The 22,409-nt window shown below is 35.9% G+C and overlaps 1 protein-coding gene across 3 annotated transcripts in view; it reads right to left on the bottom strand.

Moving 5' to 3' along the window:
• KAT6B (K(lysine) acetyltransferase 6B) overlaps positions 1-22,409 on the bottom strand; it is a 288,543-nt gene that overhangs the window by 256,005 nt on the left and 10,129 nt on the right. For all 3 annotated transcript variants that reach the window (XM_006887508.1, XM_006887507.1, XM_006887506.1), the window contains exons 2-3: positions 19,961-20,025; positions 16,061-16,938 (exon numbers count right to left, since the gene is read on the bottom strand). In XM_006887508.1, the coding sequence (XP_006887570.1) occupies positions 16,061-16,681 (621 nt within the window). In that variant the 5' untranslated portion in view covers positions 16,682-16,938; positions 19,961-20,025. The remainder of the gene's footprint in view (positions 1-16,060; positions 16,939-19,960; positions 20,026-22,409) is intronic.

Raw genomic sequence — 22,409 nt, forward strand, 5'->3', positions numbered from 1 at the left:
CAGCAACAAAAAACACAGCAAACCAAAACCCCTTTGTGATCAAGGGTATAAATATCCTTGGGATGGAAAGTTCTTCCAATATTTAAAAAATATATATATACATATCAGGCAGTGTATCACAACATATTAACTGACTACAGGACAAAAATCTTATGATCACCTCAATACAAATAGAAAAATTTATTTTTTTTATTTTTTACAAAATCCAACACCCTTTTATGACAAAAACTTACTTACTGTTTGGTACCATCGAGTCAAAAGTGACTCACAGTTGACCCTCCAGTAGGTTTGCAAAGGCAGTAATCACACAGGGAGACTGCCCATCTTTTTCCTATGGTACAGCTAGTGGATTCAAACTGTGTGCCTTTGGGTTGGCAGCACAGTTCTTTAAACCTCGGCCACCAGAGCTCCCTAACATCACACGTAAAGAAGAATAATTGAATAATGAATGTTCCCTCCACCAAGATCAGAAAAAATAAAACAAGAATGTCTCTTCTCACTACCAATCAACATTACACTGAAGTACACTGGTCTAGCCAGGGCAAACAGAAATGAAATAAAAGGCATTCAGTATGGAAAAGAAGTAAAACTATATTTGCAGATGGCATGATCTTTTACACAGAAAATCACACAGAATCCACAAAAGTACTAGAATTAATATACAACTTGAGCAACATTGTAAGATACAAGATCAGCTTCAAAAAATGAACTGCATTTATGAGCAATGGTAAATCGAAAAATTAAATGTGGAAAACAATTCTATTTACCACAAAAATCTCGTTGTTGCTTTCCAGTCAGAATCAGTGTAGCTTGCCCTCTGCGGGTTTTCAGGCTGTAAAACAACTAGGGGGCAAAAGGGTGCACTGGGGAGTGGTGCCTCCCACAGAACCACAGGTGAATTCAAACCTGAGAGGTTCAGCCTTTGGTGGAGCAGCACAACTCCCTACAGACCAAGCCACCAGAGCACCCTGAGTTACGAGAGCATAAAACACCAAAGAATCAAGTTAACCAAGTAAGAGTCAAACTTATAAAACGAAAATCTTTGTTGAGAAATAACTAATAAATGAAACATCACACATTCATGAAGTAAGTCTTCATAATAATAAAATGGAAATATTCTTAGTATTGAATAGGAGATTTAACACAATATAAAAATCCCTGATGCCTTGTGGCAAAAAATTGACACAAAGTGAATCTAAATTTTAAACAAAAATATATGCGACCAAAACAATCATGGGGAAGTGGTGAGAACAAGGCAGAGAACTCACATCTCCTAATTTTAAAGCTTACCAAAAGCTATACTAATTAAAATAGCAATATATTGGTATAAATATAAATCAATGAAAACTAGTCCTGGAATAAAACCACACATTAACGGTAAATGAATTTTGACAAGTGTCAAGGTCACCTGAATGGGACAGATTAACAGTGCTGAGACCAGTTACTGTTGTTACTCCTCAGCTGTCACTGAGTCAGAGCTGACTCATCACTGACCTTACAGTAAGTTTTCAAAGACTGTTGGACTCCACCAGCTGCTACGTGGGAAGATGGGTCATCTCCTTCCATGTGGTAAGTCTCGGAAAACTCACTGGAAAGTCAATTATGACTCAGTTCAAACCTGACAGCACCTTGACAACAACAGCATAGCTGATAAAAGACTTATATCCAGAATATAGAACATGTGATCAAGGGGAAATGTATTCAATGCAAGTCAAATTATTCCCTGAATAATAAAAAGCCTTCTCAAAAAATCCAATCTGGATTCTAGTTCATTTTTAATTTATTCATGTCCATGTGACAGAAAGAAAAAGAAAAATTAAAACTAGCTAACAGTCCTGGGAAAAATTAGACTGAAGTAGATTTGTACATTTTCTCTATTGGTTTGCATATAATCATTTATTTACATTTTGTTTTACTCATGTTTCTGTTGTTATGTGCCATCAAGTCACTAGCAACTCATAGCAACTGTGAAGACCATGGTCGGTGTATATTGTATTTTATACAATCTTTCATTTACACTGTTTTTCATATATATTTATACACACACACACACACACATATAGTCATTTATATATAATTACTATTGATCTATGCTTATTATTACACCATCTTGCTGAGTGCCCATTGACTCTTTCCTATTCCTTAACCCTCGTATCAACCCACCACTGCTATCCTAGTTATTTTTCCTCTTCCCCTTTTGCTGCCTCATTTCTCTTTCCCCTAGTCAGGAATGGAGATACACCTATGTTCATAGCAGCATTATTCACAGCAAGAAAATGGAAACAGGACAAAGGAAGATCAGCAAACAGATGGATTGTGAAAATGTGGTACATTCACTCAATGGAATACTATGTAGCACTAAAGAACAACTTTGTAAAATATTACATAAAAAGGGAGCTCTGGTGACCTAGTGGCAAGAAGCTATGCTGCAAACCCAAAGGTGCATGGTTCAAATCCACCAGATGCTCCACTGGAGAAGGAGGGACAATCTCCTCCTGTGCCAGCCAGATCTGATTAGATGGTACACAACAAGGGGGAAACAAATAAATTCATTAAATTAAACACTTTTTAACATGGGAGAGACTAGAGAACATTATGCTGAGTAAACAAAATCAGTCTCATAAGGACAAATAACTGTATAAGACCATTATCATAAAAATAGGATAATTAGTAAGATTTTAGCCCACCCTACAATGTACCCCTTGTTCAAGATAGATGTCTTTTTAAGAGAAATTTTACTTCATGAAAAAAAAAATTGATAGGCAATGTGCAGTATTAAGTGCATATACTATGAATCAGGATTCTGTGCATGAATATGATTTATCTTCAGTACTCCCACAGGGCCTAGAAGAGTCCTTGACATATTACAAGAATCCAAAAGATGTGTTCTGACTTTTATCCAAAAAACATGAGAGGTGGGGAAGTGGCTGCCTTACCCTCCATGTGCCAGGGTTCACACAGGAGCCCTAACAAATCCTAAATGTGTCCTCATAAGCAAGTCAGCATGTTTCGCTTTTTTCCCCTCATCTGTAAAATATAGTTAATAACAGTATGTCTTACTTGGGGTTCTCCTGAGAGGGGTGTGTGTGTGTGTGTGTGTGTGTGTGTGTGTGTGTGTATGTATATATGTGTGTGTGTGTGTGTTATGTATATAAAATACTTAAAAGATGGCCTATTACATAGTAAATGCCAAGTGCCTAATATCTTCTCACATGTTTTCTTTAATATAAATATGTACACTTTATGAGGCAAAAGTAAATGTTTTATTCTTTTGCTTTTATTGTTATGTCATAGATAAAACAGAGAATTTAAACAGACACAGACTTAAGCCATAGATTGCAGGAGAATCAAGGTACTTTCTATAAGATGCACGGAGGTACTGCTCTATGCCAGATTTTTTTCAAGATTTTAGAAGTGTTCCTCTCCATAACTATTCATCTCATTTTGTGCCAAAATTTTTAGAAGCTAGAAAAATGCATACAATTTGTGCTTGATCAGTGTTTTCCAAACTGCCTGCAGGCTGTTTCTAAGCTAGCAAGATTTATTGCAAACCGACATGCCATGCTAAATTGAAATCAAGATATTACACAATTTTCCAATAAAGAGGTGATTTTATAAGTTGGTATAAACGCTTTGTGAGGATGTAATTGTTGGCATCTTGTTATATTTCAGTAGCTGGTGGGAAATGAGATAAGTTGGAAGGTTTACAGAGGGTCAGAGCTCATCAGATGTGAAGATTATCCTTTTTTTTAATCAGCTCTAGAAAGCACATTTGTGATCTGATAACAGTTATTCTTTAACAATTGGAGCAGTCGGTATTTCCAAAGCATTCTACCTCACTGCAGCCACTGCCGAAGATTCTGTCATAACATTGTAAAACGAAGAGAATTCTAGAGGTCAGTTGCCTTTTTTAAACTTATTCTGATGTTTACTGCTTCAAATTTTTACTAAGAACTGAACAATATATATCCACTTGAATATGTATTTTCTTTTTTAAAAAAGTTGGTTTCTTTTTCACCTAACTGAAGATTCTAATTTAAACAAGCATAAAGTTCTTCAGCTATGATTTGGTCTTTATGCCACCAAAGCGCCTATCTTCTTCTTGTCTTCTTTACTCCCTGTATTCTATGGGCATTCAAATAAAATACCCTTCTCTGAAACTTTAAATGCACTTGTCAAAAACCATTCCGAACATCCAAGCTCCTATTTGTTCTGAAATGATTACTGATAAGTTTATTCTTTAGTTCTTAATTGTAAGGAAAGGACACAAAGGGGAAAGAGGAAACAGCTTGTATTCCTGTCTCCTGGAAAGAATTCAGGATGTGCCATCAGATCTAGAACTTGGATCTCTTGAAGGCCACCCTTTACCTAGAATTAATTACTCCTATAAATTGTGATGCACTCCTTTCTAGACTTAGACTACTTTACACATCACAGCCTACAAAAATATCTTCCAAGGTTTGAACATCCAATGAAAAAAACCAATGTAGGAAAGTTGTTGTTGTTGTTGGTGGTGGTGGTGGTGGTGGTGTGTACCAGGAAGTTAGACTGACTTATAGGTGATCCTCCAGTAGGTTTTCAGAGGCAATTAATTGCACAGGAGGAGACTGACTGACCATCCTTCTTCTGAGGAGTAGCTGATAGACTCGAACCGTGTGCCTTTGAGGTTGCAGCCCAGCTTCTTGCCACTATGCCACCAGAACTCCCTGATGTAGGAAAGACAGGATACCAAAACCATGGTGTAGTTGGAATAACAATGTTCCAGTTCCTCAAAATGTCCACTTCATAATCCCCAGAATCTATGACTATATTACATGTGGAAAAATGGCCCTGTAGATTTGACTGAAGATTTGGAGATGGAGAGATGATTTTCTATTATTAAGATGTGTCCAGTCTAATTAAAAGACTCCTTTAAAAGCCAAGAACCTTTCCCAGTTGTGGTCAGAGGAAGATGTGGTTATGGAGGAACGGTCAGAGATATGGGGTGCTGCTGGCTTTGACCATGCAGGGAGAGGGGCAAGAGCCAAGGGATGCGGGCAGCCTCAAGTCAATATAAAAGGCCTGGAAACAGATTCTTCCCCACAGTCTCCAGAAAGGAACAGAGCCCTGCCAATGCCTTGATTTCAACCCACGAAGACAGAACTCTTAAGATTAGATTTGTGTTAAGTCACTAAATTAATGGTAATTTGTTACAGCAGCTATGGGACATTACTACAGACTAGATGAAAGGCTACTGACGATGTCTCAAAACATCTCCGGATAGATTTACTTATTAATTACTAAAAGGGAAAAGTGTCTTTATAAAAGTATCTGACGAGGGAGCTCTGGTGGCCTAGTGGCAAGAAGCTGCACTGCAATCACAGAGATAGGCAGTTTGAATCCACCTGATGCTCTGCTGGAGAAGGAGGGGCAATCTCCTGTACTAGTCAGACTGATTTGAAGGTACACACAAATGAGAAAAAAAGAAAAAATTTAAAAAATATCTTACAGATGTCACCTTAGCCAATTGATCCAATAAATACTACCAAAATGAAATAGAAGGAGCTCTGGTATCTATAGGGTATGCACCATAAGGCTGTGTCTCTGGTGTTTCTAATCCACCATCTTGCTCCTCAGAAGAAAGATGGGCCAGATCCTCCCGCAGCTGTGGAAATCAAAGGGTCACTATGAGTTTGAACTGACTGACAGCAGTGAGGTGAGTTGTGAATAATGAAACAATTTAAAGTATGTTTTTTCCTGAAATGACACAAGAGGAAATGCGCACCACCACCAGACAGTCAGAATCTGAGAGGCGGCAGTGGGAAGAAGAGGGGTTGAATGTACCCTGAATCTAATCATGAAGACACAATCAAACAAAAACTAATCAGAGGACATTACAGAAAAACAACTGACTGAACCTCTTTTCCAAAATATCAGTATCATGAGAAGCAGAAAAAGGGAGATAATGTTTCTCCCTTAAAGCAGTATGACAACCAAATATAATGCCTGAACTTCCTTAACTGAGTCTTGAGCCAAAAATCAAAACTTATGACATTCTTTAAATATTTGGAAAAATATGGACTGTCTATGTATAGATATATAGAAAAGGTTTATAGATAGAGTATTCTTAACATAATATCCACCTTTTCCCCCAGGGAAAAATTTTTTCAGGGGAAAAAAAATAAGTATGCATATATGTATATAAAGACTCATTTAATCACAACATATGTGGTAAAATATTAAAAGGTTGAAAAATTTAAATTAAAAAGATGCAGTGTTCATTGTCCTCTTAACATTCTGGAAATAATGCAATTCTGAAAATTAGGAGAGAACGACTGTCTAGCTTTCCAAGGTTTCCTTTCAAACTACCACAGTCAAACTAAAATAGCTTATGTTCTTCAAACAGCCTCCACTCTTCTACTGGCAGATCTATTTTTTGCTGATTTTGTCACACTTCAAGGTTCAACAGTCAAAGAGCTGGGTCATGAAAGAGAAGCTTCTACATGATATTCAAATCGCAACTTTGGAAACAGACTGGTTAAATATCCAATAGAAATCATCTTTCGATATCTTTAAGACTGGGTTTCATGAATGATTCTATGAAGAGAAATATGGCACCAGGATCAGAGGAAGACTCATTAACAACCTGCTTTATGTGGATGATACAACCTTGCTTGCTGCAGAAGCCTTCAATATGGATTCCATCTCAACATGAAAAAGACAAAAAAACCTCAAAACTGGGCCAATAAGCAACAACATCATGACAGATGGAGAAAGTTGTCAATGATTTCATCTTGCTTGGATCAAGAATCAAAACTTTGGTACCAGCAGTCAAGAGACCAGGAGATGTACTGTATTGGGCAAGTCTGCTGCCAGGGATCTCTCCAAAATACTTAAGAGTAATGATGTCAGTCTAAAGATTAAAGTGTGCCTGATTCAGGCCATGGTCCTTTCAATCACTTGCTATGCATCTGAGATCTAGACAATGAATGAGGATGGCAGAAGAATTGATGCCTTTGGTTGTGGTGCTGACTATCTCATGGACTGCCAACAGAGCAAACAGATATGTGTAGGATAAAGTGCAGCTAAGTGCCTCTTGGAGGCAAAGATGGTGGGCATGTTGCTAGAAGAAGCTATTCCTTGGAAGGGGTCATCATGCTTGGAAAGGTGGAGGGTTGGCGAAAGAGAGGAAGACTCTCAACAAAGATGGGCAGACACAATGACTACAGCAATGGGGTCAAGCATACAGAAGATGACGAGGATAGAATAGGATAGGACAGGGTTCAGATCTGTTGTTCATATGGTCAAGATCGAGTCATAGTCAACTCAATGCTACCTAACAACAACAAAACTGGATTTTAGGTTTTGCATTCCTTCCTGCTTTTACCAGTTTTCTTTTACCCTATAGAATCTTTACTGTTTCTTTATTTCATCATTCCCATATATAATCTAAGAGGGTTACAAGTAGGGCAGGAAAACATGAACAAAAACTAGCCTGGCAGCATCAGAAACTACTACAGAACAAATTGCTGCCCCTGGCTTCCAGCCCATATCACCCTGGGAATCACAGGCAGCCCACACCAAGGCTCACCTCCTTCCTGCAGGCGTTTTGCTTTCCATATGACAGTTTACCTACACCAAAGAAGATACCTAAATTCGCCTGCCTTGTCTCATTTCTTTTCTTGAACTCTGTAAGAGTTAGGGCATCTCAAATCACCTACCTCTTCTGAAATGATCTCATTCCCTGAGATGTTGCCAACCTTCAAAAAATCAGAAAGCTATCCTGGATTATGATCAGGAGAAAGACGGGCAATCTCCTCCCACGTAATTTGCAGGCCCTGAAAACCCACTGGAGTATCAGCTATGAGTTGGTTCTGAATCCCTACCAATGACTTGAATTGACTATGAGATATAGGATTAACAAGAGGCCTCCCTGATGGGAAGAACAAAAACCAAAATGTTTTCATACCTCGTATAACGGTACAGAAGAGCAAAATTGAACTTGTAAATAAAATTAAGCTGCTCTTCTGAAATGCCTGTCTAGCTACAGACAGGAAAAGGCTCAGCATGGTTTCTATGTATGCCTATGCTGTTTCTAATAGAAAGGACACAATCAAGCCAAAACAAACATCTGTTAACCAGTGAAGCTAGTTAATGAAACAAAATTGCAGCTGGTTTATCAAAGATCAAAAGTGAAGCAAATTAGAAAAAGGATGTATGAACAAAGATGGTTTCTAAAAAAAAAATAGCTAAAGAATTCTAAACCCACTTGTCAAATTAACACAAATCCTTCCTGTATGTTGCTTAGACCACTGATTAGTATTTATTTTGTATCTGCTTGGAGATCAGCCTTGTATTTACATCATTTAGATCTATTATCTTTCTCTCCTGAACTTTGTCTACATATTGCACATTTTGCAGTTTTCTCAAAATCTTTCACCTAAGTTTTTTAAAAGCCTATACTCTACATTTAAATTTTTTTAACTCAATGGAAAGGTTGACTTTAATTGAAGAGCAATGAAACTGTGGCCTGCAACTACAAGAGCTGTTCAGTCCCAAGCAACCAAACTACAGTAGTGAACATCTCACAACTGACAGTGCACAATTCTTTTTCTCACTTGTAAGAAGCCACCTCCTTAAACACCATCACCACCGTCACCTTAAACACAATCACAACATTGCCTTAAACACCATCACCACCATCACCTCATAAACAATCACACCATCGCCTTAAACACCATCACCACCAACACCATTATCACCTTAAACATCATCTCCATAAATGTGCAGATCAAATAAAAAACATACTTCCCTCATCAAAATTCACAATGTCAAAAGTAAGTTATGTTTTTGGGTTCAATTGATAATTTTAATTTGATGCTTTATATTAAAGAGATGAAAGTACTGGGAAAGATTCACATTTTAAATGTGACCAAATGTTGTCATACTGTGTTAGTGAATGCCCCAGTCAAAATATAAAGGTTAGAAACAAGGTAGAAAACATTAAGTTCAAAACATGAACCTCTAACATTTTCTACAGCAATATCATCACATTTCCTCATGCGGAAGAAATCGCATACAAAGATAAAACACATTTTTAAAAAATACAGACCTTTATTCCAAGAATTTTAAGTTCCTTATTATCAATAAATAAAATTTTCAGGGGAAGAACTCAGTAAAATTTTTGCCATTCAAGACACGGACAGAATAAATCCACAAACAGTACTTAACTACTGAATAACTTCAAAATAAAAATGTATGGAATTTCTTAGCACTAAATATATAACAAATATTGCTGAAATAAATATAGAATAGGATAGCAAATTTCTGACAGCTGCAGAAACCAAAAAGTTAAAAAGAAAAAAGAAGTTATTGCCTTTGCGTCTGAACCAACTTGTAGTTGACCAACCGTTGGGTTTCTGAGAATGCAAACTATATTGGGAACGATGGCTCGTTTTTCACCTACAGAGCCACTGCTGAGTTCAAAATTGCCAGAAAGGTGTGGCCCTTAGGTCAGCAGGATAACTTCCCATGCACTTTGCCAACAGAGCTCCAACAAAAGTAACTAAAAAATCAGCCCACAAAACTACACTTTTTGAGCAGCTTTATTATTTGCTGGAAAACATCATTAGGGACCCAAAAAAAGAGCCTGTTCTGTATTGCATTCAGAATAAAATTGTATGTTGTAGAAAAGGCAGCTATGGCATCAAGTACATCTACAATCAAAACAGTTAAAAAGAATGTTCAATAGTAAAAAGATTCTCTGACATGTTTTCTACTTTACCTGAGCCTATTTCATTAGACGTCTAGACAAGTCCCATCTTGATAAAAGCTCAAAAGTGGAACAAACTGTCATGCTTCAGAGTGCAATAAAAGGCTCTTTCAATCTTCATTTTCTCTGTCCCTTGACCTAACTAGTTTGAGACAATCTTAGTCCTCTTCTTACTCAACAACTGGCACTATCTGCTCACAACAGTTGTGTTCAGAAACTGCTATTTTGATAAACTTCTGAAGCTTAGTTACAATACCAGTATGAACAACATTTTCTTTTTACTCATTTCATGTTTTGCTTTAAGGAGCTTTGGTAGCCCAAAGGTTAAATGCTGCTAAGCGAAAGGTCAACAGTTCAAACTCACCAGCCACTCCACAGGAGAAAAGCATGGCAGTCAACTTCCACCAAGATGACCACCTTGGTGACCTTGTAGGGCAGTCCAAGGGGGTTGCTATGAGACAAAATGGACTGTCTGGTTCGGTTTTGATTTAGTCTTTCACATCATAAAGGGTTTATGAGTATCTTAGTTCAGATATTCTGAAACTGACTTTTTTTATAATCTATAACAATTCTAAAATTTGGGTTCTTTTGAAAAGTATTTTTTGCAAAGCTGTGAAAAAGGTAAGGTTATTTAGGGTTCTACCCAATTTTCTGTTCAATACATGCACTACTCTTTGAGAAGTGTGGCATTCACAATATAAAGCACAACAATTCAAAGGACAACAGAAAAGGTCAGCAGAGAGGAGGACATTCACACTCTACAATTAACACACAAAAAATATACACATTTCTCCAAAATGATCCAGAGTAGTGTGAGGCTATGAACAATTCCCCTGTGGATGAGAGACTTCTAGAAGTGTGCCATATCAAAGAACACTATGGACTAGTGAATGGCCCTTCACAAATGCAAGCAACTAGAAGTCCTTGGGAGAGAAGACGGTTTGCTCTAGGGCAGACGAAGGCACAGAAGGAGAGGAGAAAAACAAAAACTTTCTAATTGACAGATTATAACACAAGAAATTAATATGGATGCACATTTATCTTCTGCTTATGGAGATATTTCAGACTTAACAATATAAAATATTTTAATAAAATATTCACCTTTTTAAAGGAGAACAGTGACAAATAGAATATTATACTTTTATACAAATAAGGTGACTGTGATACAGCTTTTCGTTTAGGCCAACTGTTCAAAATCTACACCACACACACCCCCATACACACTCCTATTTTCCTTTTTTCTTTGATCTCTCCTCTCTTTAGACTCTGTTGTTGTGTTTTGTACATTGCACTTATGCTACTTTGTAATCATATCTTATTATGTTTGTTTAAAGTATTTATTTTCTATCCAACAATTAGATTTGAAAACCCATTAGGGTAGAGACTTCTACAGTGCCTTCTGCAGCACCAGCAATTTAAGAGTTTAACAAGTAACTAATGAATGTAGTATAGTCTTCCATAAATGGTTCAATACAAAAATGTGAAAATATTTTATGCATTTAGAAATTGCATATACCACAGGACAATAAATCAAAATTTTATTGGCTTTCCAATATTGACGATTTGAAGTGCTAGCTACTTTCTACACACTTGAGTTGTTAAGTAGCCCATGAGTTTATTGACTGCAGAAAAAGAGGAAAAGCTGTTTAAGTATCCTATTTTACTTGCTACACAATCCTATTTTCCCAAGTGCACTATGCCATATATTATGTGTTAAGCGCATTATTTATATGGCTATGCTATTTTCAGAAAAAAATACTAAACAACCATGTAAGCCCAAAACAGTGACATTTTTCCCCCAAAAAAACCGTAATTTTGTCTTCTCAGTCTCATTTTATAACATCTGTGCTGTTTTTAAAAATATTTATGTTTTCATTTTGGACAGCAGCATTACTTTAATTACATTTTAAAGTTTTCATGGCATTCTAACAGTTACTTCATTTCTTCAAGAGAAAAATACAAAAAGCTACTTGGCATTAGATAAGTATTTTCATCTTGCAACTACAGCTACCTATAATGAGAGTTCCCGTATTATCGCCTATACAAGAAACATACCAAGATTTGACACTTAATACACTTTAGGAAGATATTCTTGATAAAGTAAATACTAAGGAATCTGTTAAAATTGAACTAAAGGGATTTTATTAAAATGAAAAGCCCAAATATTCAAATAGAATCTTACTGCTACAAACTATAAGGTAATAACTGAAGTCTCTCTGAATATTTGACTTTCCAAAGTACTTATAATCTAACCTAATTGAGCTTATCATTTTAAATGAAAATTCTGAACACTCCTTTACAAGTTCTTACACCAAATCAAAGATACAGTTTTCTCTTCTGTGGCTTAATTCCTTTCTGTATCATCTCACCAACAGGAGCTGTCTTAAACAAATACAAAGAACTTATACTAAGAAATCCATGAGGTAATACCTAATTTGAATTCTAGACTATCACAAGATGTGCAATTACATTTCCGAAAGGCAGGAGCCCTTCTATGTTAGCTCACATTGTGTTCCTCCAAGCAGTGATGCATAGGAATGATGATGATGTTAAATCTAATTAGACACAAATTTACTACTTTCCCTACTGCTTTCCCATATTGCTAATATTATAAATAGCATCTGCTTTAAAAACTGCAGTAAGTTCATTGCAACTACCAAATGTAAAATGCTAGAAATCTGTTTGCTGGGAAAGTCGCTTCTAACCACGAGGAACTGGAAGAGATACATTTACTATTAATGGAAAGCCCCACCCCCCATTGACCACTATGCAGTCTAGTGGAAAAGAGCCCTAGAGCCAGACTGTCTAGATTAGAATCTCTGCTTCACCACCCCCACCAGACCATAAGTGACTTTACTGAAATCACGTTTAGCCTCTATTTTTAACTATAAACTGTGATGAGTCAAGAAGAAAATAAAGTACTTGGAAAAGGACCTTAATTTAAAACTTAAGAAACATTATTCTTTTTACTATTTTTATGTTCTTTTTATCATTAAATGCAACATCTAAGCAAATGTAACTAAGATAATTGCTTCTTTGAAAGACTAAATTATAACTGAGATCACACCAACTCTAAATAGACAGTTTCTAATAATATTATCCATTTCTTCCCACAATATAAAACCTACAACTTGTAGAACATCAAGCATGATGCTAACTTGGAACTGAAGTCATATCACCTCTCAGCCACATAAAAGACAGGCCTATAATGCCAACGCGAACACCCAGAAGATACAGGCTTCTCAGAACAATGAACCACATGGAACCAAAATGGAAACATTCACCCAAAGAGTAAAGTTAAGAAGGTAAGCCAGGTAGAAAAAGTGGACCAATGGAAATGTGGTGAATGCTACCACATTGTAGGAATTGCAACCAATGTCATAGACTAGGAAACTAACATGTCCTAGAAACTTTTACCTAACAGATATATTTTTATATTTATCAAATACAAAATTATATATATGTATATAATTTTGACAGTCTGTCTTTCAAATACACTCAGAAAAGTCCTACATACACAAAAATAGCACAACTGTAGAGGGACTAATAGCAAAATCCCTGCCTTCCACAGGGGAGAGCTGTTTGATTTCTTGTCAACATACCCAGTATACAGTCATCACTTGGTTTGTATTTTGTTATGAGGCTACACAGGTTTCAACTGCGTTTTCAGAGAAGACAGATTAAGGAAGGCATGGCAATCTTCTTTTAAAATCAACTGGTAAAAACAGTGTCACCACAGTCCAGTCCAAAATTGATCCTAGAGATGGCACAGAAGCAGGCCACACTTCTTTAGGAGCTGAAAGTCATGAGTACATAGTACAATCAAGCCAGGCACAATACAAGGTAAGCAATAATTCAAGCTAAGCAGCTGAAGCAAATTAATAATCAAAGGCCAAATTAAATTAGCACCTTTTGGTTTCTGTGTAAGCAATCCAAAATATTTCCTAAAGGACAAAATGTTTAAAGTTTTAAAGAGGCTATAGGATATTTTTGACAACTCTAAGAATTTGATAAACACTCTCAATCCTCATACTTGTAAGAATGTATATGTGAATACATTCATGCATTTACATATGGTTTCAAAGGACTTCTGAGCTACCTAAACATCTCATTCATAAATTCCAGCTTAAAAATTTCTAACACAATTACTTAGCAAATTGAAATGGTTTTAAATTATTCACCACTTCACATCTCAAACAGTAATACAGCAATATCTTTTGATAAAATTTTTATTACATTTTTCAAGAAAAAAAAGGCTTTTATAAAAGCCAATAAAGACAATAATGTTGCAAAATTTACTTGATTTGGCCTGATATTTGTTTTTAAATTGATCTTTTCTACGATTTAAATTATCGTAATTATACAATACAATTAACCTCTAAATTGCATCAAGTGAAAAGAAAAAATTCTAAGGCACCTTTTCTCAGCTTCCCTTGTTATATGATGAAGATAACTAGACAATTTAAAGATTCACATCATAAAAAAGAGAAGGAATAAAAGCATGCTAAGCAGTAAGTTACTGCTCTTAATCCTAGACACTTTCAGACAAAAATTTTCCTTTAGACTAAAAATACCTCTGTACAGATGCTGCATGGAAAAAAAAATGTGTTAAGGTTAGCAAGAAATGACAGGCAAGGTTAAAGAGAATGTGGGAAAGGGATTATGGGAAATGTATAGTGATTCGTGTAATCTTAAATTCTTTTAAAAAAAAACACTAGACTTTAAATATTATCAAAACAAATCAAATTATCCAATTAATCCATATACTTTACCTGAATTAATTCACATACTTTATAAATGTAAATCTTAAACTATCCTACTCTACTGTTATTTTCACTCACAGCAACCCTTCATCAGGATCCAAAGGCTGTAAAGCAGAGATTCCCATCTTTTACCCTTGGAGTAGGGGGTCAATCCTAACTGCTGAACTCTCGGTCAGCACAATGGAACATTATACACACTTGCAATGTATATGTTTCAAATATAATATCTAAATCTGTTAGGAAATGGTGCTATATTCCCTTAAAGAATTTCTTCAAGATATAAGTAGCTCCAAAACATTTCATGAAAAATAAAGGTACTTATTGTGATTGTATCAGGCTCAGAAACTGGCATTTGAGTTACTTAACACATTTTATAAAAAGATATTAGTAATGAAAAAATTAATAGGTTTGTTTATTTCTTCCTTAAGTTCACATTCTCTCACAAAGAACTGAGGGTCGGCCATACAATCACACTACAATGGAAGCATGTAATTGAAGAAGACTAATGAAATAAAAGTATGGTTAAGAAATAAAGACAAAACTATAGATTAGCCCATGAAAAAGAAAATCACTTGGTTTTACCTAATCTCTAGAATTGGGGTCTCTATCAGACAGTGTACAGGAGATAAGTCCGTCTCAAAGGATCAGAGTAACTAAAGGAAAAGTCAAACCCCAGTTGCACATTTCCTACTACCTGTTTGAAGCATTTTTGAAAATACAACCACTTTTACTATCAACTTTGGTTAATGGTTTATGAGATGAAAATTTAATGAGTATCAAATACCACTCATAGAACAGGCAAGAGGCTTATGAGCTGGAAGGTTTCTACAATACACTCTTGCTCTACTTTGAGAATTAACTTCAATAGCTCTGAAACGAACAAAGCAAACTCCCTACTCACGAGATATAAAATCTTAACAGTAACTTAAGGAGAATTTTACCATAAATTCACAGATACTGTTGTTGTCAGTTCTGTCTTGTAACAACCCTAGCACAGTGGAAAGAAGGACTGACTGGCTAGTCCAGAACTTAGGTACTGCAAAGAGAACATAAGGCCCACAGAAATCAAAGATACAAGAAAATATACTTATTGTATGAGGCAGAATAAATGTTCACTAGCACACACTGAAGACTGGACAATAATAAATGATTACACTAAAGCAGGCAGAATTTAGACGGTATATTAAAATAATTCTAGAATTATCAGTATTAAAATAAGTCTCTAGGTATTTTTTTCAATATGAAAAGAATGTAAAATCACTTTTCTTGGATTTTAAAATATAAAATATGCTGTCTTGAGGTAGGGGAATTAAAATTACCTATACTGGCGCCTTTTATTAATTGCAGCTTAATAAACAAACCAAGCCAAATTCAACCAATCAGAAAAACTTAAATGGTAAAACAATATATGTATTGAGGACATAAAAAACCTTGCCCCAAATGCAAAATTTAAGATTTTATCAAAGTTTCCTCAGAAATGAATTTAACTGAAACTGAGGAAGTCATATGAATAGTATATCTGTTTTAACATGCTTTCTCCACTTACCTGGTCTTTCTCATGGGGTAGGAGACTGACGGGTGGGAGTGAGGATGGAAAAGCACTGGGATACTTGGGAGCCCCTTTGCCATCTAAGCTTCCGTAATTGACACTGTACTGTGGTCCATCTTTCAGTAACCTCCCATTGTTGACGGCACGTTTGGCCCCTAGTCGCAGCCGCTGCTGAAAGGCTGGGTTGTTGGTGGTGCCCGTGAGGTCACTTTGATTTCTGAGATACTTCTCTATGTTCTTCAGGGAGGAGCCATTAGGTTCTTCAAGTCCTTCAATTGCTCTCTTTAAAAGCTTATTCCAATCCACATTGCGAAGATCACTGCATGATCCCTTAGATCCCTTGGTTGACTTGGGAAAAGTGCCTGGTTTAACTGATGAAAAGCGCCCAGGATTGTCTGGGTCCTTATAGGAGGCAAGGCCTTTGTTGGTGACTTTGAGAACGGAGCCATCCTGGACACTGAGTTCCAGCTGTTCAGAGACCGTCTTCTTATCCAGCCCATGGGAAGTGCTGACCGCATGGCAGATACGCTCTTCAGAAGGCCTTTGCTTTTGCTTTTTTATTTTTTGTATAGCTTCCAGAATCCACTCTGTATAAAGTGGGTTCGCAAGTTTTACCATGGTTGACAAATGACGTCTTCAATACAAAAGTTACCCATAGAGATTCTCCTTGTATTTAACAGAACTTACACATGTAAAAGTCATTTACAATTCAATGAATGGACAGGTATTCCAGACCTCATTAAGCAACATCTTATAAATATCCACCCTTAAAAGACTAAAAAGGGGGCTGCCAGGCAACGTTGACAGTTGTCTTCTTTTACCAACAGGAAAAACTTCATTCAAGTGAAGAACATCTTTAATTAGGAAGTCAAGACCTTGAAGGGTAAAAAAGGGAGAGGGAAAGGATTTTTAGTAATGGAATTCTAGAAAATAAATTTAAAAGCTTCTTTAGTATCACTTTTGCAGATATAAACTCTATCAAGAAAAAGTTCCCTCCCCCAGAATGGCCACAAAAAAAATGACAAGGTGGGTATGGGCTTAGTGATGACAGTCTGGCCACAACATAGATCACAATCTAAACACTTTTTATGACATGACTCATGATAATTTAAGAATCATATTTAAGCTTATACTTAGTGAATTAACATTATTAAAATCAAATTAGACAAAACTTGGTCAAGATATATGACTACCACAAAAATGTAAAAGTAGTCAACATCAAAGAACACTTCAAGGGGACAAAACTTTGGTGAAACTGTATTAAATGAGCTCTGGCTGCATATTCTATAAAGGTGCACAGCTAACCCAAAGGCTGTGCTTTTCTGGTGGTTCAAAACCACTGATCATTCACTCTTCAGGAAAAAGATGGGCATCTTTTCCAAGATTTCCAACCTTGGAAACCTAACAGAAGATCCAGTTACGAGTCAGAAATTCAAGTCAAAAGGAAAAGAGTCAATAATCTTCTTTCTTCTACTTGAGCTACGTACAATTTTTCTGAAGTTTCACACATAAGAAAATTTCCCACCTCTGTGGAATCATATCTTTTCATCCCTTTGCAAAGAGAATATAACACATTATAACACACGGGCTGAACTGAAGGAAATACAGCAACATAACTCTTCACCTTTAAATAAGGTCGCATTCTAGGTATCTTAATACCCAGACATGAAATTGCTCAACACAGGCATGTTTGTACAAATCTGATTCCAGGTGGGCAGAGGTATTGCTCTCTGAGAATCTTCTGATATACACAAGAACCATCAGAGTTCCAACTTGCAAAAAAACACTCGAGAAAGCACCTTGACCTAGGAATGGGGCCAGATCTGAATTCTAAACTTATCTTTTGCTAATAATGTCCACATTTTAACTCTTTTTATAGTTTAAAGGGTGCAGAGTGTGTTGTTGGGTACAATGCCATTTAAACTGCAGGAATACTAAACTGGTAAACTGAGGCTCAGGAGAAAATATAACTCACTCAAAGTCAGTCAGTAGCAGATTCAAGGCTAGAAGATCATTATTCTAAATTCAAGTCATCTACAGTCTTATTTCCTAAACTAACCTGCCCTCGCTAGGTCTGCCTTTGCAGTCAGACCAAGCTGGATTCGAGTGTCAGTCATGTCCACGTCTAGTGGAGAAATCTTATGTAAGTAACTTAAGTTTTAGTCCGTTTACTTATAGTATATCCATGACAGGACTCTGACGGTATTTAATATTCAAGTACATAGCTGCTATTGTCATTTCTATCCAATACAATAATATCTAACTACTTTGGAAGATATTTCATAAAATATAAAATTGAGATTATCTCTGATTATGAATTTAGGTAAAATGTACGTAGAAGGAGAAAATATCTTTCCGCAAAATGTAAGCCCAAAAAGATCCCGTCTGAAAAACAACGTATACGGATTTGTAAATAAACCAGTATAAAATGAAAACATTTTTTTAAAAAGTCAGCCCGATATACTTAGCAAAATTTCTCCTCAAAAAGATAATGGTCAGTTCAAATCCACCAGATGCTCTGCTGAAGAAGGAGGAACAATCGCCTCCTGTACCAGTCAGATCCAATTTGACCGTACACACATAAAAAAAAAAAAGATAACGGTGTAGGAAAGAGGAAAGAAAAAAAACACACTGGAGTACTGCTGAAAGAGAGCAGGGTCACTGGACCACACTTCTTCAAAAGCCAGTTTGAAAGATGCTATTTAAAATTTATTATCCTCTTTGAGATCAGAACACTGAGACCCAGGGGGGGAATATCCCTTGTTTAATAACACCAACGGATAGGCCATCATTTCTCTTACACTTTCAATGAGAGCCTTTCACTTTTTTAAGGCAGCTCACTTCACTACTGAACAGCTATTGAACTATATTGCTTGCTCAAAGGAACCAAAATTAGCCTCTTCATCATTTCTGCTTCCTAGTCCCAGTACCCACGGAGTAATCCAAACCAAAAATTCTTAATATCTGTCAATATGACAGGCCTTCAAATCTTTGAAAACAAGCACCTTTCAAAACCCTCCTTGCACCTATTACATGGCTGCTGAGTACCACTTTCTCTTGGTTAATCACCAGTGTGGTTAATTAAGGTACATCTTAAGAGCTGACAGTCAAGGCACATCCAATTGCAAATGCAACTCAAGGTTACAAGAACTTTCTTAATAGCTCTGCCATACCACTGGCTCATGCTGAGCAGGTTCCATAATATTCTCAGAATTTTTCTTTCTTTATAAAAAACTGTCAAGCTGAGTATTTCTATCCCCTTCCTTGTTTAAATTTAGTACTCGGGTTTTAAAGTTCTATTTTATCTTGTTGGTCTGTGTCTATCTTCCAACCTGTTAAAAAAAAAAAGTTGACTTTTGATTCTGTCATCTATGTGATCTGTAAATTTAATAAGCCAACCTTTTGAGTCATTACATAAATCATTGACAAAAATGTTAGACTTGAAACACAGTATGTTTAGGATTGAAATCACTGGCTTTCAAAGTGCTACCACTTTCAGGATAGACTACAGGATCACTCTCATGTTAGGAAATTTAGAACAGATCTTTCCAAAGTAAAATGGTTTGGGGCAAAATTTCAAAGGGAAACATTTCACTGTGTCTAAGCAATTATTTCATCTTTCATCATTTATCATTTATTCAGGATGAATCACAACTAATTTAATCATATTGCACAAAATTCAACAAGAGAAGAGGTCAGAGAAAAGTATCCCACACAGCAAATTTGCTTTCAGGCATTTTGGTTACATAAGCAAATGCATGTTAAAACAAAGTGCATTTCATAATTGATAACGACTTTCCACCATAATCCTCACCTACAATCAAAAGAATAAATCATATTCACTACCAATACATTTTAGTAAGATATTTTACATGTTAGAGATAAAATAAAAGCTACCATCATTGACACTCCAAATGCTTTAACAGTCCATGGTAGAAGATTGTCCAGGTCTTCAGGTAAATCTGAAAAAAAGGTAAAAGAAAAGAAATGTTAATTTGGCATAAAGACATCTCTTAAATGTTGCAACCCTCTACAGATCTCTACAACTGCTCAATAAAAACAGTAACAATGAATTTATTGTACATTTGAAGACACAGTCACTCAGACAATAAAAGGTCTGTATTCGTCAACACAGAATTCAGGACAGAAGATATAAAAAGGAAAAAAGTCTAAAGAAGCAAATGTTTCCCTTTAAGACCAGATCTGCCAATTTTTAAAAATCAGTTTGTGACAAATCCTAAGAATGAATTCTATCATTGAGAGGGAAATCCCATTACTCAAGCAAGTATAACAGTGTATCTTGGGGGAGAGCTTTTTTTTTAAGATCAACACTACCTTTTCCAGGCAGTATTCACTATTCCAAAGGTCCCTTAGCAGCTAGGTACTTACTGGACTATCAAGATACAGTCAGTAACTTGAGTTAGAAGGGTGCACCAGTTTCTACCAGCCTAGGTGCAGTCATGGCTACCTTTAATTCAAATGCAAAAAAAATATACATTTAAAAGCAACAACTGTGAATAAGCATATTTTGATTTTAAACAAAACAACTAGGCAACTTCAGCTCCTCCCTCTCCTCTTCCACAGAGACACACCCCCACTCCTCAATTTAATCTCAAAATTAGCTCTCATCTGACACCAACCAACAGAGTTAATTAGGCAGAAGCAGCTGTAACTCAGCAGCTTTGCAACAAGCAGACTCACAATACTTAAAAAAAAAAAGAAAGAAAGAAAAACCCACAGGGAGAGAAATAAAATCAAAAGTCTGTTATCTATAGCCAATTTTCAACTAAAACACATGTACATTATCCACTTTGTGTATTATCCACTGCAATTTTTTTAATCTTAGGCTGGTTTATTTCTGACATCCCACTGGCCCCAACATAAATTGATATAAAACTAATAGAATGAATTCCAATTTAATTTTAGTCTAAGCAGTACCTAACTAGAAAAGACCAAAAAAATCCACAGAAATTAAAAAAAAACAACCACCCATAATTAATTCAAAAGCTAAAGAGAAACAAATGCTTTTCTCCCCCACCCTTCTGCATAATGCACACTTCTCTCTTTCAAAGCCATGAGATTTGTTTCATATGCAGATAGGACATACTAACACAAGTTAAACCCTAAAATAGTTCAATCCTTTTTTTTTTTATAAGAACTTGCAAGTTAGACCAAAAGGCTATTAAAAGAAAGAAAATATCATTCTAAATTAATTCAGTGACTCAAACTAAATCATGTTATTTTCTAAAGTTTTGAATCATTTTCTTTTTAAGCTACAAAATAATAAAAATTGCATGGTTGTATCATACAGGCTTATCACAAAACACTGTTTACATCGTTCATTACAAAGTATTCTAAACAGATCTAGAGAAATGTTTAGTCCAATAGAGCTTTAAGCCTCATTAGTATTATATAAATATCAACATTATTCAGAAATGTACATGTCAGCATGAGCAGAATCAAGTATCCTAGATCTTAAATATAATGTGAGGTCTCTTCCGAGCTTTTATTAAAGTTAGGTGGTGTTTCAAAATCAATGTCATAACACTGGAGTCATGAGATTATGGATGAGCCAAAAACAGTGAAAAACAAAGATTAATAGTAGAGTTTATTCTTTTGTCATCCGGAGTTTTAATTGCTAACAATATTTTTAGCTCTCTTACTTTTTATAGGCTCGTGGATTTTTCTGAAAGTCCGTTACATAACTGAGTAGGGATCCTTAAGCCCTAAAAGCATCTTCTCAAAGAGAATATAAACTGCTTAAGGGAAGGTGTCTTGCCTTTTCATTTTTCATTAACTCCCCAGCAGAGGCACTGGCAGTTGCTCAAAATAGAATCCTCAGTTAACAAATGTCTGCTGTCTGACAACATCAAACATCATCCATATGGTGATATTTGTTAACTTTCAAGTCCTGGATGCATCTATTTCCCCTAAAATCAATGCTTGAGGCCCAAAATATGTGATTTGGGAGTTAAGGTTATAAATACTAATCAAAGAGCAGCCAACAAATATTTAGCAAGATGATGATATTCCATGCACACAGCCCTATATATACACTTTTGGAGAATGAAACAAATATGAGTACTAATTTTCCTACCAAGCTGAAGAGACAGTATACCAAAGAAACAACATGTAAGAAATAACAAAGCACTCATTTATATAAGGGAGCTCGGGTGTCCTAGCGGCAAGGAGTTGGGTTGCAAATCCAAAGCCAAGTGGTTTGAAACTATCAGCTGCTCCAGGAGAGAAAAATGGAAACTCTCCTCCAACATGATTTATTCCTCTGAAAACTGGCTCGAGGGTTGGTTCTAACTCAATGAGACATAACAATTTATAATAAAAAAGA

The sequence above is a fragment of the Elephantulus edwardii genome, unplaced genomic scaffold (assembly GCF_000299155.1).
Source record: "Elephantulus edwardii isolate Elephantulus edwardi_28Jun2011 unplaced genomic scaffold, EleEdw1.0 scaffold00058, whole genome shotgun sequence".
Taxonomy (NCBI): Eukaryota; Metazoa; Chordata; class Mammalia; order Macroscelidea; family Macroscelididae; genus Elephantulus; species Elephantulus edwardii.